At 39.2% G+C, this 14,748-nt stretch overlaps 2 protein-coding genes across 3 annotated transcripts; one reads left to right on the top strand and one right to left on the bottom strand.

Moving 5' to 3' along the window:
* The first annotated feature begins 983 nt into the window (after positions 1–983).
* Positions 984–3,365, top strand: LOC116931540. The gene is made up of 5 exons (XM_032939139.2): positions 984–1,211; positions 1,275–1,442; positions 2,044–2,605; positions 2,671–2,865; positions 2,940–3,365. Exons 2-5 carry the CDS (start codon positions 1,419–1,421, stop codon positions 3,221–3,223), a joined length of 1,065 nt encoding a protein of 354 aa, XP_032795030.1. The 5' UTR covers positions 984–1,211; positions 1,275–1,418; the 3' UTR covers positions 3,224–3,365.
* LOC116931523 (phosphoinositide 3-kinase regulatory subunit 4) lies at positions 3,291–9,393 on the bottom strand. 2 transcript variants are annotated; one of them, XM_032939109.2, is made up of 23 exons: positions 9,115–9,393; positions 8,741–8,921; positions 8,532–8,681; positions 8,292–8,464; positions 8,098–8,217; positions 7,890–8,016; positions 7,648–7,820; positions 7,487–7,579; positions 7,313–7,418; positions 7,111–7,251; positions 6,846–7,046; positions 6,669–6,783; positions 6,303–6,604; positions 5,934–6,227; positions 5,550–5,864; positions 5,147–5,460; positions 4,950–5,075; positions 4,801–4,890; positions 4,636–4,739; positions 4,461–4,565; positions 4,101–4,384; positions 3,856–4,040; positions 3,291–3,756 (listed from the first exon to the last, which is right to left on the bottom strand). In XM_032939109.2, the coding sequence occupies exons 1-23, from the start codon at positions 9,204–9,206 to the stop codon at positions 3,468–3,470; spliced, it is 4,080 nt and encodes a 1,359-aa protein (XP_032795000.1). In that variant the 5' UTR covers positions 9,207–9,393; the 3' UTR covers positions 3,291–3,467. The 2 variants fall into 2 exon arrangements, with proteins under 2 accessions (XP_032795000.1, XP_032795001.1); XM_032939110.2 differs by lacking the exon at positions 9,115–9,393 and having other exon boundaries at positions 8,532–8,674; positions 8,741–8,881.
* Between the last annotated feature and the right edge of the window lie 5,355 nt (positions 9,394–14,748).

Raw genomic sequence — 14,748 nt, 5'->3', positions numbered from 1 at the left:
CACAGATTATAACATTTTGGCCTTCCACGCGTTAGATTAAAAATATGAGTTGGCGTTCACAGTGACCTTTCTAATAACTTTTCAGCTTAATTCCAAATCTATAGCCTTAATTTCATTGTTTTGTGACCTTCCTTTCTTGATACCATGTAGTTTCTCATGGGATTAGCTAACATTATAGTCCCCTATCTCTTTCAATACCTTGGGAAGTTTTGGTTGTTTTTTTCGAAATTTCTAGCTAATGAAAAACAACAATAAAAAAAATACGCTAGAGCGGAATAATTCGGAATGGGAAAAAATTTTATGGCGTAGTAATTCGCAGCGGGAACCGAAAAATCAAAATCAATAGAGTTCATTGATACCTCCAGAATTGGAAAAATTCGTTTGTGCGGCTTGTCTAAGTCAACTGCATATGCATTGACTGACTAGTATCATATCCGTTCATGTGGGTTACTAACCTCGGTACTCCGCCCAGCATGTCTCTATTAAAGCCTGGTTGATGTAAAAAGCAGAAACGAAAAAATTGTCAGTAGCTCTTATAAATATGCACAAACTATCGATGAAAAGGGGAAATAAAGACACAAGAAAAACACGTAGACTCGCAACACATCTAGCATGCAACACTAAAATTGTTTCTTTTTTAGCAGATTTCAAGCTTATAAATCTTTCGAATCGCAAAAGCAACATAGTTTAAATTAGCCTATTAATATTTAAGTGCTAATGTGTCAGTGTCATTGCCACGCTGCATTTTTACTTGAACACAAACGGTACTTTAGAAACCTACCTGCAACGGTTTATGTTGCAGCGTTTAACGCAGGTAAATTTCTGAAGAGAGCCTCAGGCAAGTTTTGTTGTATTTTTTTTTTCCCCCTTTTTTTCTTCCGGGCAACAACCACCAATGAAAAGCCATTGGTACCTGGAGGGCCAATGCTGAGAGAAGCGCTGTTCTCGACTTTCCAGTGCTTATGTTGCATTCATTCACGGTTCGGCCACATCAGGTGCCAGACTGTTAGACAACAACTGCTTCAAAACCCACATCTTTTTGAGTTTAGGAGGGCAACCTCTGGTTTCCTGCTGTTTTTCAACATATTGTGAAAATTTCAGTTCACCTAAATTTTGCACCTTTGGTGATGACACGTTGAGGAATTTTCCAGCATAAGGCATCAAGTTGTTGTAGGTGTAACAATCGCTGTGGAACAAAGGAAAACATTACGGTAAGATTGCAGTTTACGTTCACTTAAACATCGACTTCAGTTCATTCAAGGTTATTTTTCCAGACTTTTGTGCATGTGGGACCTTCGAATCGCTCCACTGTACACAGCATCAAGTACGATGCACTGATTGACCTTGGCCCTTCGACGAACAACCGGTCCTGTTTCTTATAAAAAGACACAAAACTATTAAACACCATTACAGTCAAGATGGAAGCTTTGCCTGACAATGAGGTGAGCACCATTTACACGCCTTAACATTAGTCTATTTCTAAATTTAGCAGAGAAACTGTTCAGGTGTTTGCTCCCAATCTGAATACAAATCCTACTTTCTTTAAAGTTACCTTAGTAAAAAAAAAAAAAAGACGGCTTTCAAATAATAGCAATAAGTTTTTTTTGTTTCAAAATGTCCTTCTATAGCCACAAGCTTTTCTTCAATAAAAATGTTCTTGGGGACACTGTTTTTCGAAAATAAAAATTATGTTGGAAACAGGGGCGGTCATAAATGTGCGGTGGCGAACGTACTCGGGACCTAATGTGCAACTCATTAGCATTTAAATCAAGGAAAGCTTCATAAGGAAAATCAAGCGTAATATATTCGCCTTTTAAAGATCTAGGTCTCCTGATAGGCTAAAAATGAACGGCCCATTTTCCCGGTTTCCAAACTTTAATTTTTACTCTAGCTCTTAAACAACGAATAAACGCGCTGTTGCGTTTTCAAACATAACTTTAGGCTTCTAGCATGTCTGCTATACAAGAAGCGTTATCAGCATGCTACGTGAAATCCATAAGTTAATAAAAATTCAGTTAATAATAAATACCTTTATCGTTCCAGGCCCCGACGGAAATGGATAGCTCGGCTATGCTTCTTCTCGCGGAAGGTTTCGTTTTCTTGCTTAGCCTTTTGCGTATCTTTGTAGTGTCCCTAGTTTTGGCGGTGAACATCATTGCCTTGCGTCGCTGTTCTTCTAGAAACTCAAAATGCCACTGCCTCTACCTTTACGTTTCCGACTCAGTGAAAATTTGTTCCGTGGTGTACATCGCAAGTTGGATTCCTTTTCTTCTTTACTCGATGCTGAATGGCCGGTGGTTGCTGATTGACAAGCAAATCTTTTGCTTGATTCAAAACTACATGACAAATGCCGTGCTTTTAGTGCTACTGGCCATGGCTGCATTGGCTTCACTTAGCAAAACACAAGGGGCTAGGTCAATCAGCCCCAAATCAGCTGCGGGACTCACACTGGCGGCCTGGATCTTACCGCAGTTCGCTTACTTTGTCATTCTCACTTCCCTGGATACTGCCACCGTACACAAAAACGAAGATTTCTATTTACTTGACGATCTACTTGGAATGAATGACAAATCTACCTTGACGACTGGCATAAGATACACAGTTGGTGAGTACCACACGAGGCAATACGCATCCAGGATTACAATTCTTCATCATTTTTCTTGATTCTAGGCTTTACCATTTGTGGACACAGTCTCTGTCGAATGGCGATGACGCAGTACGTTCTTCAATACGTGATAATCATCTTGCCCACTTGTGTTATTAATGGCATCATCTATATTCGCAACAAACACCGCCTGCCTCTTACGCAACCAAATTACCGGTATTCCGAACAACTTATCCAGGACAAAGGATCTGCAGCAATAGGTACATAGAATTTGGTGCAATTAATTATAGGACCCTGCTAAGATTTTAATCATTTTGTTACCCATTTCTTGTAGGATGCCCTAGTTGCAGTTGTGGTCGAGGTATCACGAGCGCCTTGGAGATCATTCTGTTTGGTATTGTCTTGTGGCTTCTGCTTATTAGGCCGATGATTGTGTTCATCTGGTCTCCCGAACATCTTTTTGATTTGGGTTCGCACATACTGCTCAGCATCACAGCCGTCTTCACGCCGATTCTCCCGAAGCAAAAGTCAACTCGCCATGTTAAAATTTTTCGCATCGATCCCCTAACTGCCATTAGTCGACCGAACAATGAACACGACAAAAACGAAACAACATAACCATGCCAACAAATTAACATAGCAAGAGCGAGTATATAACTACCAAGTGAAAATGTACATGACCGGGCCTTTTTTTTATATATATTGAATTGCTACCTTCCGTGCCTATTTGGAATGATTACAATTATACGTCAACACGAAACAGGCTTTTACTTAAATCGACACAACAGCAACAAATCAACTCAATTTCGATATAGATTTTTTTTCCTTCTAGCTATTCGATTAAGAATTTTTTCTTATGTTTTCATTTCCAAACCTTTACCACACCATCTTTGGAAGCAGAAACGATATAAGACTGGGAACCTTGAACCATTGTTATATCACTGATGACATCCGCGTGACCTGATGGTGGATTATAGTCTGTCATGGTAATACCTAAAGGAGGCGACGCTTTCGTATTTGACAGGTTATGAATGCCTGCTAAACCAGGACTGGAACCTAAACCATCGGAATAAACTCCGTGTGTTGCTATTGGAGGTGCACACGGCTGCTGCGTTTCCTGGATCACTTCCACCCCATCCACAAGTCGCAAACTAATTAACATTATTACAAATGGTTAGTTAAAAAACATATAGGATTCGTCGATAAATGCAGCACAAATGGAATGTACTATGAATTTTGATTGAACTTACTCGTAAGAGACATCCTGTTTTTTAACTGCATCGTACGCGCCTCCACTTACGAGAGTTGACTGCTCAGGATTAAAGAGATCCCAGTAGCGTAACCTCAAATCTGATCCGCCAGACAGGATAAACGGCTTGTTATGACCGCCAACACGACAACCGATAAAAGCTCCATAAGAATTATGACAGGATCCCTGAAAAGAGCCAAGAAAACATCTCGCTATTTCCAAAGATAGACGAAATTCTTAACAAACCTGGAAAGAAGAGAGAGGCGGGGTAGGACTGGCCCACAATGCCAACGTTCGGCTTTGATTCTCCCAGTCCCAAATTGATATTTCGTTGTTGTTATTCACAGCTGAGACTAAACACGAGGGCTGCGTTGGGTGGGACAAAAGGCGTAGTACCCGCGATCCGCCCGGGTGGTTCAACGAGGCAACTGGTAGCCGGAATCGTAGATCCCAGCAGATATGAACGCCATTATCTGTCCCGATCGCCAACCAGCTTTGACTAGGATCAACACACATCGACGTTATGACTCCTACGTTGGTTTTTTAAACATAAGATTCGATGATTATTGACTTTTCTTCGATATCCACATTTCTTTTCTGAAGTACCGTGTCTTAAATTGTGTTCCAATTTCCACGCTACGCCTGGACTACGTAAATCCCAGCCAACAATCGACCCCATAAGGGTGGCATAGACCAACACTGACTGATTACCTACAAACGAAACATAGTACAATAAGGCAAAAGAAAATTTTCACGAATATGATTGTAAAATAGGTCTTACCATAATCAAGTGACTGCAAATCAACAACAGATCCTTCTTGGTTAAGGTCCAATTGTCTGTGATGTACCAACGTACTTCGAGTGGTACACGAACCAGTTTCAATTCTAAAACAAACAATACCACATCAATGTAACAAAGTAGAACAATCATCAGGTTTAAAATTACCGCATAACATGAATCATTCCATTGTTTGAGGCACTTGCTAGAGAGGCACCTGACTGAACCGTCGTTAAGGACGTGATTCCGCTTCCCATTCTAAGTAAACCAATTAATTAATAATAATATCTTTATGAATGACGGATTAAAATTCAAACCGAGTGCACGTTTGTCGTGAACGATTCGCTACGTTTCTGCCTTCGAACTTGACGCAATCCCAAATTTTGACGGAGCCATCCATTGAGCCGCTAGCGAAGTACGACGTGTTTCCAATAGGAACTAGCCTAGTAAAAACGAGGGAAAACCAACACGTTTATCTAAAAGAAATGTTAAAAATCAATAAAGAATCAAATACCTGGTCACAGCAGCCTTGTGTTCGTGAAGGTGAGCAATTAAGACGCCTTTAGGAACCCAATTTGGGGCTTTGACGCAAAAAGCTCGAGCTTCAACGCCCGAAGCCACCATGCGACGGGCTAACGCGCTGACGTGTTCCTGGGCTGTTCTACGAGCGAGCAAACGCTGCAGCTCGCTGTTGCAAGGTAATATGCTACTGTTGACCCTTAGCGGACGGTATTCCGCTTCTGGCTGTAGGATTTCGGCTGAATCAAACTCCTTTCTCTGCTGATCAGGTAGACTAGCCGGTGGCGGTCCAAACATATGCAGCCATTCCTAGCATTAGAATTACATTTAAAAAAAAACAAAACAAAAAAAACAAGGTGTTTTTAACGCACGAACAAAATTTACTACACGAAACTTACCGGATTCATTTGAACAAAAGAGGCAGGTGAATGATCACCTAGCGTTCTGTTTTCGAATGAGGGCGCTCTATCGGGTTGCTGACACTGTAACTGGGCATAGTACACCATGGCTTTCATAAGCATTTCGGTACTGTGCAAATCGACGGAACGGCTTTTGACAGTTCCCAGCTGAATCACTCCTTGCTCGTTCCACGTGCGCTTGTTTTGATCCATGATTGACTTATGTCGCTGCAATTTAAAGAGGATTTCCTTCATACGTAGGAGTTGTTCCTCCGTGGCAGAGTTCAAACCTTCCGAACCCAGACGACGCAACAACTAATGCCAATATCAACAACGATAAAAACAAGATAAATACGAAAAACTCAATAAACAAAAAGGTTTTACCGTTTTGATTGGGCCCCCGATTTCGGCTGGATGAGGGATCCAGTCTTTGCCTGTTTTCCGAGATTCGAGTCGCTCTGCCAAGGTTGACAGAAGCAGCTGGATATCACTGCATTTAATGACATTGTCCCAAATCCCCCGAGAAATCGGTGGTTGTAGTGCTTCTAAAAGCAAAGACTCTTGATCCATTTGGACGACATGATAACGCAAATAAGGATCAAGGATAGCTGCCAGGCGACATTGAACGTCTACTGCGTTCAAATTACGCGCAGCACAAGAAACAAAACCAACAACAGCCTGAGTGAAAACAAAACAATCATTCAAATGCACAAAAAATAAATAAATAAATCTTTGTTTAGTATTTAAAAGTACATAGCGAATCCATCTGTTGGGGTGTAAAAGGAACGACGCTGCGTCGTGAAGCAAGCCGAGCAAGGTTGCCTTTGGCAACAGTCCTAACTGCGTCAACCCAATCATAGATTCCACAGCTTTGAGAGCTACGAATTCTTCTCCATCACTCAAGCCTTGCTGCAGAAGAGGTTGACAGATTGGAGCACAACACCAACCAATATAGGAGGCTACTCCCGCCAAACAGTCGAAGAACGAACCACGAAGGTGACGATCATTTTTGTCATTTAAAAACGTTATGACATGACTGAAGATTACGTCACTTGCTATTTTAGAAATTAAAAACATTGATGGAAAAATTAAGCAGTCAGAGAAATTATGTGTTGTTACCTCTTTGGCGCCCAAAAAACACGCACAGTTTGGCCACACTATATTCTAGCAAGGTTCGCCTAACCTGAGAATCCGAGTCTGTCAGCAAAGATGAAACTAATGTCTGAAACGATTCCTATGGATAATGCAAATCCGGGCGTTTATTTCCGATTAATTAATTGAGCCAAGACAAATTACCTGCAATGCTTGAAGTTCGCTTTCAAAACCATTGGTATTACACCAGTTCAAGGCACCGCCAGGTATTTCACTTGTTGGAGTGGTAACACTTGCCTCGACCCGCCAATGTGATAACTCGAGAAATTTAAGGGCAATCTCAGCCAAATCTGCAACGTGCTGAGCCAACGTGCAGCGTACAAGTCCGCTACTGTCCTGCGCTAACTAATTTTTAAAAAATTTCTTTTATTGACTATGAAGTGCATTGAAACATGAAAGATAAGCTTACACTGGTGATTATTGGAAGGATGTACTCGCTGAAGACATTCGCGTCACTGCGGGGGAGGCGTCTTACTGGAAACAGACTTGCGGTGAGTAATTTCAAAGTGCTGCTACGAACACGGCTACTCCCATCGGACATCATATGCATCTATGATTAATAAAAATCTTTAATTAACCCGATTAAATTGGTTTGGTTAAAAAGTTCATACAATGTACGGCAAAATTCTGTCCAAAATGATTTCGTCCGCCAAGTGCGGACATAGCTGGTGTAAAATCGCTAGCGCCTTCAATTTGGAAGATGAATACTGAAGAGATCTACGAATGAAACGAGAGGGGAATGAAAATGTAAGTACTTTCATATGCAACCGAATCATAAAACTTACCTTAGACTAGATAATACAACATTTGCTATGATAAGTAAGCCACCCTCTGTTGATGACAAATCATCGATCAGTTCTGGTAAATCGCGATGTAACCTAGTTAATTAACCATTATCTTGTTATCTTAAAGGAAAAAAAACGAATAGGAACCAGAAGTAAAATACTTGTCCATTTTCGAATCTGCGGGGCCCCATTGCGGTTGAGTCAGAGATTGCATATATTCGTAAATAGATCCATAAAAGCATTCGGGAAAGACGTTGCCACGCTGCCACTGTAGATACTCTTCAGCTGAAAGACGCTTTTCCGGAGCAAGTTGTATCATGTTTAATAGTAAATCCTACGACAGAAGTTTGTTAGTAGGAAAAAACACCGAAAAGGAAACTCAATTAATATCCAAAATATTTACTCTGACTGCTGAATCTTCCATCTTTTCAATGACTGGAGAATTAGCCATTTCCTGAGATCGGTAAGACAGTAACTGAGCAAAGTCGAATGGGGCTTGCCCTTCCGTAAACAACTCTATCAGCGAGCATCTATTGAATTTTTTTTTAAGACATTGAAATATGAACGCTTGACTATCAATGCAATAAATCTTTTCATGAAATGACCCCCACCCAGCGGCGAAAATATCCATTGGTGGAGTTAACTGATAAGGAGGAATGAAAGTTTCAACCATCATGGATTGACTCATCGGAACTGCAGAACCATCCTGAGCAGCTGAAGTCATTTGAAATCTACGATTACACGGAAAAAAATTCTGTTTTAACGGATAAAAAGGGAATAAAAACAGAAAGGAACATGAATTTACCGTTCCGGTGCAACGTAGCAAGTCCTTCTTCTCGAAGTATCGAAAAAGTACGAAAAGTCAGCAGGATTATCTTCTGGCAAAAGTGCAGGTTTGAAAGAGGCAAAATCGGTTAATAGTAACCAAACCCAACTGGTTACTAGCATGTTTTCTAACTTGATATCTCCATGACAGATCTGAGGAAAAAAAAAATAATGTCATTTAAATATTGCAAAAACACATGCTCTACACATTTGAACATACCCCTCTGGAATGGCAAAAGCTCAGGGCCCTTAGTAATTGATATGCAATCCATTTTTTCTCCAACAATGTTAGAAAAGGTCTTGTACTTAGACGATCATAGCTGTTTGATTTCACATATTGGCGGATTAAAAACACAGCTTTATCTGTTAACTAATAAATTAATGGATCAATGCTGATTTTATTTTTACTTGAAATAAGATGAAAATTACCACTGGCTTTGCAAATGGCAAGCAATTATTTTTTGGTGATAATTCACGGTTAAGAAATTCCAGCTTTTCCTTATGCTCTACGAGTGGAAGCGTTGGATCATGTAACACAAACACTTTGACAACAATGAGAGCTCCTTTATGTCGTGCCCGTGCTACCTTGAAGAATCTAGTACTCCCCAAACTAACAAAACAAAAGGTATAGTTTGATTGATTGATGTTTAAGGGGTACTGAGGGATAGCCCTCTGGAATGGTATAGTTTTCTTCCTGTACTCAGTATCTTCACAAGTAACAACAACAGTGATGAATATTTTCATGACATCTCATAACTGGTATTTAGAAACATTCAAAAGATACACTCGGGGTTTTGAATTACCTGGAATCATACTCCAAATCTGATAGATCTTGGAGATAATGTTCCACAGGTAGGATCTGTGTAGGAACAGTTCCTGCTAGCTGATTTCCCATTGATTCACCTTTTTCAGACCAGGATTTTAGCTAATCAATATTCATTAGTTACACAAGGCAATTCACTGATTGGTGATGGGATCGACCGAATTCATTTTTCTCCACAATAATCCTAGTTACTCGTGTTTTGATAGAATAACAGCTGATTCACTCCCCTATTGTGAATCTCCGGTAAACAGTTAACTTGTTTTCTCTTTTTGCGTTAACCGTCACAAGAGGAATGAAGCCCCCTCCAACCCGAAGTCTCTAAAGTTTCTAATTTTAAAAGATTGCGCAGGAATTGATCTAGATTCGGAATTCGGATACACGGAGACAAACATCGATAAGGACTGTACTCAAGTATCAAGTACATGGGACTTCGGCAAATGCTGATTCGTTAACTAACTTGCTACAAAAAGTCCTAAGCCAAAAACGAAAATGCAACCGGGCCATTCCCTAGTTCTGTGTCGACAGAATCATTCTTCTGCAAGCTACAAAATGTAATCCTAATTAAGCTTTAACATAAAGCAGCTAACCAGTATTGACGTTGGACTCTTTTTTCTCTTGTTAGCTCACCAGTTTAAGTTCAAACAATGTAAAACACAACAATTCTTGTTGCTACCTGATGGTTGCACACAGCGATTCAATGGCAAGTTATACTGTTCAGTCTATCAGGATATTAAAAGTACCACCCCAGCAGAAATGAACTGGCATAAAAAGCGTTCATCATGAGGTTTTATTCCGAAAAAGTTTGACATGACGGATGAACACGTTATAAATCAAACAAGCCCCACCGAGTGACGTGTACACATATCCCACACAGCACGAGATATTAAGGTAAATGTGTCCACTGCACAAGGCATATACTTATGCAAACATGTTCCGATATAGGCATACGTGTTAAAAGCCTATTCTAATAAATCAAGGTAGCCTAGTAGACGTGTGACACAACTGAATATCAAATTTTTTGTTTGTTTTTGTTTTCTCTTATTATTTGTTGGACGTGCTCACGCACGGCCATCCCGCCCACACGTTGAAGGCATTGACACAAAGAGTGGCGGACGCCGTAACGGCCACATGAGGTGGGACGACTGAAGCGAGAACTATATATAACAGCTTTATATGTATCGTATATCCTCCACTTGGCTAATGTAACTCTCGATCGATTCTTTTAACTCTATAGACACACAATCTCTATACACGCTTACATGTATTTGCATTTGCTGCTGGGTAAAATTTAGAAAATTCAAACAAGGTGAATTGATAGACATGCAAGTTCAGGTATAGTCAGTCAAGCCCTGTTTGATCTCGATTTTTGTAATAAACTTTATAAGTTTTTCGGGCTTCTTTGTACAGCCCAATGTTTGGTCTGTGGGTTGTTGGAATCTATCAACGAAATAAGAGCCTCTGTGTGTACACACTTTTACAAACGGTGAAGAATTAGAAGAAACTAAAAAAAAAAAAAAAGAAAGAAAGAAATAAACAAAAATCGTGAACTGTGTTTTGAACTTTGGCACGTGTAAGGAGTTTGTGTCCCCTGTATTGTTTAGAGGTCTTTTCAAATGTTCAAAGGGAAAATTATATAATTCCGGAGCGCACGTGCGGTTCTTAAAAAATATTCGAGATTCCCCCGTTATAGTTTTCCTATTTATGCCGAGCATTCCAAAGAAAACTATTGTAGTCTATTATTATTTTCCATCACATCGATTTCTTTTCGTTGCTAATATCCGAAATACGGAGCGTTTTCACTTCGCGTCTTTTCCCTATATTTATATCGTGGAATGCACTATTGCGTTACGATCGTGGAAGAAGCAATAAGAAATTTGAGCTTATAGAGCTCATTATGTACGACGTTACACATACTTATCGCGAGTTTATTGGTCCTTAGTAATGCTATATGTAATAGCAGCATTTTTATATCGACAACGATTTGCAATGAAAAGAAATTTTCCATCGTTTATACTTGAAGGTTTATCACGATGATTAGTGTAATTAAACACGGCAAATCAACTGTGATGGATGTTGTTTAGGAAACTCAAATCACCTGCTTTAGCTGTACTGAAAGTTGGTCCGTATACCCACACAAATGGCCGTATAAAAACATTTTTGAAAAATGATGTAGCTACCATTATGCGCGTTTCCCTTTTTCTTTGTAGTCTATATGATATCATTATTTTCCCCTTTAAATAACAGATAACTGTGTACAGCTGTTGTGCAAGTAAAACATGTACGCAATAGGCGCGTAGTAAAAAGAGAGATACACCCATCCTATGTATACAGTCTGAACTGCAAACTCCCGGCCGTTATCAACAAAAGGAACAACAATAGTTGTATGCGCATTTGTATATATAAAGCAATAATCTTATTATGGTTTGCCCGTGTGCCATCCGGCTTATATAGATTCACCACTCCCTTCATTACACAAACGCGCGGGTGCTGCGTATTTCCGTTTAATAATACCGACGCACCCGAAAAGAAATTATTATTATTTTTTTTTTTTATTTTTTCGAATGGTCTAGCAGCCTGCAAGTCTCATATATATCTTTTAGCAACACTAGGGGAATAATAATCTGAGTTCTCCGAATATAACAACATTGTACGATGCACATCGTACACTGTAAAAACCGCTTGAAAGGGATTGATCGTTCATGGACTGTTGATTTCCATGCGTGTTTTGCGTGTTCTACGTCTTACTTTCTCATAAATATGTGCCTGTACTAGACACGTGTCATACGCGTATACACTATGTTCTTTATGCTGACTATTATATCGTCGTGGATACAGCAGGGCTCAAGGGCATTAATTTTAACAGGCAAAAAAGAAACTGTTAGCTTCGTTCCGAACGACTTGTAAAACAGAAGAAGTTCACCGTCATAAACGTCAAAGTGCAATAAGGTGTATCAGATTCATGGAATAATATAAAAGCAAAAAGCTTTCAAAAAAATTCTGATGATTTATGTCCCAGCAAATGGTTGTCAAGAACAAAGTCGGAATTTAACATCGCAGCAGCATTCGAGTAATTACTAAATGAAAAAATGAACAGATTCTAATATTAAGACCTTGCCACATTTTTTGTGTAAACCTTATACAGATTGGTGCGTACGTATATACACGATCACGTATATATAAACGAGCCAATTTGCTTTGGTTATGTGGTTCATTATTCATATTGTGCTGCGCCATCCTGAAGGCATTGCCCTTTACAAGATAAAACATTTTTCTTTTAAACATTTCCATTGATGTGTGGGCTCGTGTAAACTTGATCTGCAAGTTGGCGAATGCTCTAAGCAATATATCTTTATTTATTGGCTCCGTATAGATATATAGAAGAGAGAGTGGTCTCTGCCGGCATGCTTTCATTCAGAAGTGCTGCTATTTCATCTCTAGTGTCCATACTAATTGGGCAATAACTTGCGTGAGCTTAATAATATCATGCTGCTGTGGCACATCGCAAAACATTATGAAAATGAATCTATGTACCTATACATCAACTTATTGGAGAGTATATTATTTACATCTACTGAACTGATGGCGTCCATCACCAGCAGCATATTTAATGAAATAATGTTTCAAAACATTTAATATTATGTAAGTTGCTGTGTGTATGTTTGCGTTGAAATGCATTTGAAGGGGGCCAGTGTCAACAAGCGCATCATACATTTGAAAAGGTTGCACCAGATTGTATATTTTATTCACCTCGGTTCTTTAAATAGCGAGAAATACAAAAAAAAACCAACAAGATGGCGTGTCAGCAAACAATTTGAACGTACCTAATTCAATATATTGCTGTTCGCTGCTGGAATAACGTTTCACCCAAGTCACGTCTATATATCTCCGTGCCTACTACATTTTAGGGCTGTGATTTTCTTTTTTTTTCTTTTTATGTAGCTACAACGTCGTCATCAAAAGTCTTGAATCAAACCCTTTTGGTTACATGACAAACTGCAATCAAACAAGCACGCACAATAATTTTTTTAGGTTTTCCACGTAGGCCTATGGAAGCCAGTTGATACGACCAAACACCTCGGTAATAAACTCAAAGGTCATGTCCACCTTCAGATGTAGCTAGCCTATAGCCTACCTAAATTCTAATTTTTAAAGCATTTAAAACAATCCTCTTTCATCTCCAGCAACGAAAAAAAAAAAAAAAAATTCTTTCTTGGAAACGAAGAGAAATATAGAGCAATGACCTAGACTGCGTTCCACATTTGCATACAATCTATAAGCAGCAGCCCTGGTCTAAATATACAGGTTGTTCGTGACATAAACAATGTATATGGTACATATAATAAGAGACTGCTGCTTCTTGTATAAAAACACGTATATATAGTCTACTTTGTGAGCTTGTGTGTGTGTTGCGACCTTTCCCCCCACCCACTGTTTAATGGGGGCCCACACAAACAAAAGACAGAAAAATTGAATAGCAGACATCAGGCCGCGTGCAAGTGTATTTTTATGCTCACCTGCTTATCGAAATTGGAGCATGCTGGATCCCGAACGTCAATACTAGAAGAAGCAGCATTATTAAACGACGTTTATTACATTTGAAAACAACAGCTGTGCCACACTTTGCCGTTCAAACTCCAACGGCTATATATTATTAAAATCTCTTTTTGTAAACAAATTTAAATCGATTCTTCGCAAAAATCAGTGACAACATCTTTTCTTTATAATTATCCGGATCCTCCCTGATTGAATTTGCTTTTTCATGTTAGAGAGCCTCAAAAGATATTGGCCAGCAAAAACTCGCGTACACACTTCGTGACGGTCCATCACTTTCCCCATAGGGAAGTTTTGGCAGCAGCATTTTTCCATATAGTGCGCACTTGTTGTGTGCACAAGCTCTTTCTTCGTGTACTAAAAGTTGCAGTCGCAAAACTTAAGCACTTCTAATTGGACCATCATCATACTACATAACTTGTGCACGTATACGTATATATATATAAATCACGTTGAAGAGAAGATCAACATTTGGCAGCAATGTTTATTTCTCCTTATTTAAAGTTATACCCGGCAGTTTGAGAGAGCGAAATAATGGCAAAGAAAAACTTCTTAAGTCTACATTTTTTACGTTGATAGTTTATTATACGAACTGTTCGATTGTCTTTTGCGCACATTTTTGAGGATACGTATACTAATAGCCTATATTTATATAGACCCTAGATCAAAGAACTTTTTGCTTCCGGCTCTAATAAATCATCTTCTTGTATATACGTATATACCAGTTTCATTAGATTTACAGTCTTTATAGCAATGACCTGATTAGATTGTAATTGATTGCCGTTTTACACCCACGCGTAAAAAAAATAATAATAATTACACGATGATAAACAACAAGTTTTCAGTATAGCGTATATACATCTGCTCCGTCTTTTCCTATGGTAATGTGTTCTGGAATGTTTTTGACGTCAACACAAAGTTTTCGCGCTAATGAACCGAGTGCTGCCGTATAATATACGCGCAACAAAAAAGAATAACAGCACGCATCCATCGGTTCCGTGCAAACGAAAATTATATAAAGACGTCAACATATTTTCGAGACAAACTGTTATGTTATACGGCC

This window comes from Daphnia magna, linkage group LG10, assembly GCF_020631705.1.
Source record: "Daphnia magna isolate NIES linkage group LG10, ASM2063170v1.1, whole genome shotgun sequence".
Classification (NCBI taxonomy): Eukaryota; Metazoa; Arthropoda; class Branchiopoda; order Diplostraca; family Daphniidae; genus Daphnia; species Daphnia magna.
This window is presented reverse-complemented; position numbering and strand designations above follow the sequence as displayed.

Coding starts and splice junctions, on each gene's coding strand:
- LOC116931540 (XM_032939139.2), top strand. CDS start 1,419: ATGGAAGCTTTGCCTGACAATGAG. Junction 1,443..2,043: donor AAGCTTTGCCTGACAATGAG/GTGAGCACCATT, acceptor TTATCGTTCCAG/GCCCCGACGGAAATGGATAG. Junction 2,866..2,939: donor CAAAGGATCTGCAGCAATAG/GTACATAGAATT, acceptor CATTTCTTGTAG/GATGCCCTAGTTGCAGTTGT.
- LOC116931523 (XM_032939109.2), bottom strand. CDS start 9,206: ATGGGAAATCAGCTAGCAGGAACTGTTCCTACACAGATCCTACCTGTG. Junction 6,228..6,302: donor CCAACAGATGGATTCGCTAT/GTACTTTTAAAT, acceptor GTTTTCACTCAG/GCTGTTGTTGGTTTTGTTTC. Junction 5,865..5,933: donor TCGGGGGCCCAATCAAAACG/GTAAAACCTTTT, acceptor TATTGGCATTAG/TTGTTGCGTCGTCTGGGTTC.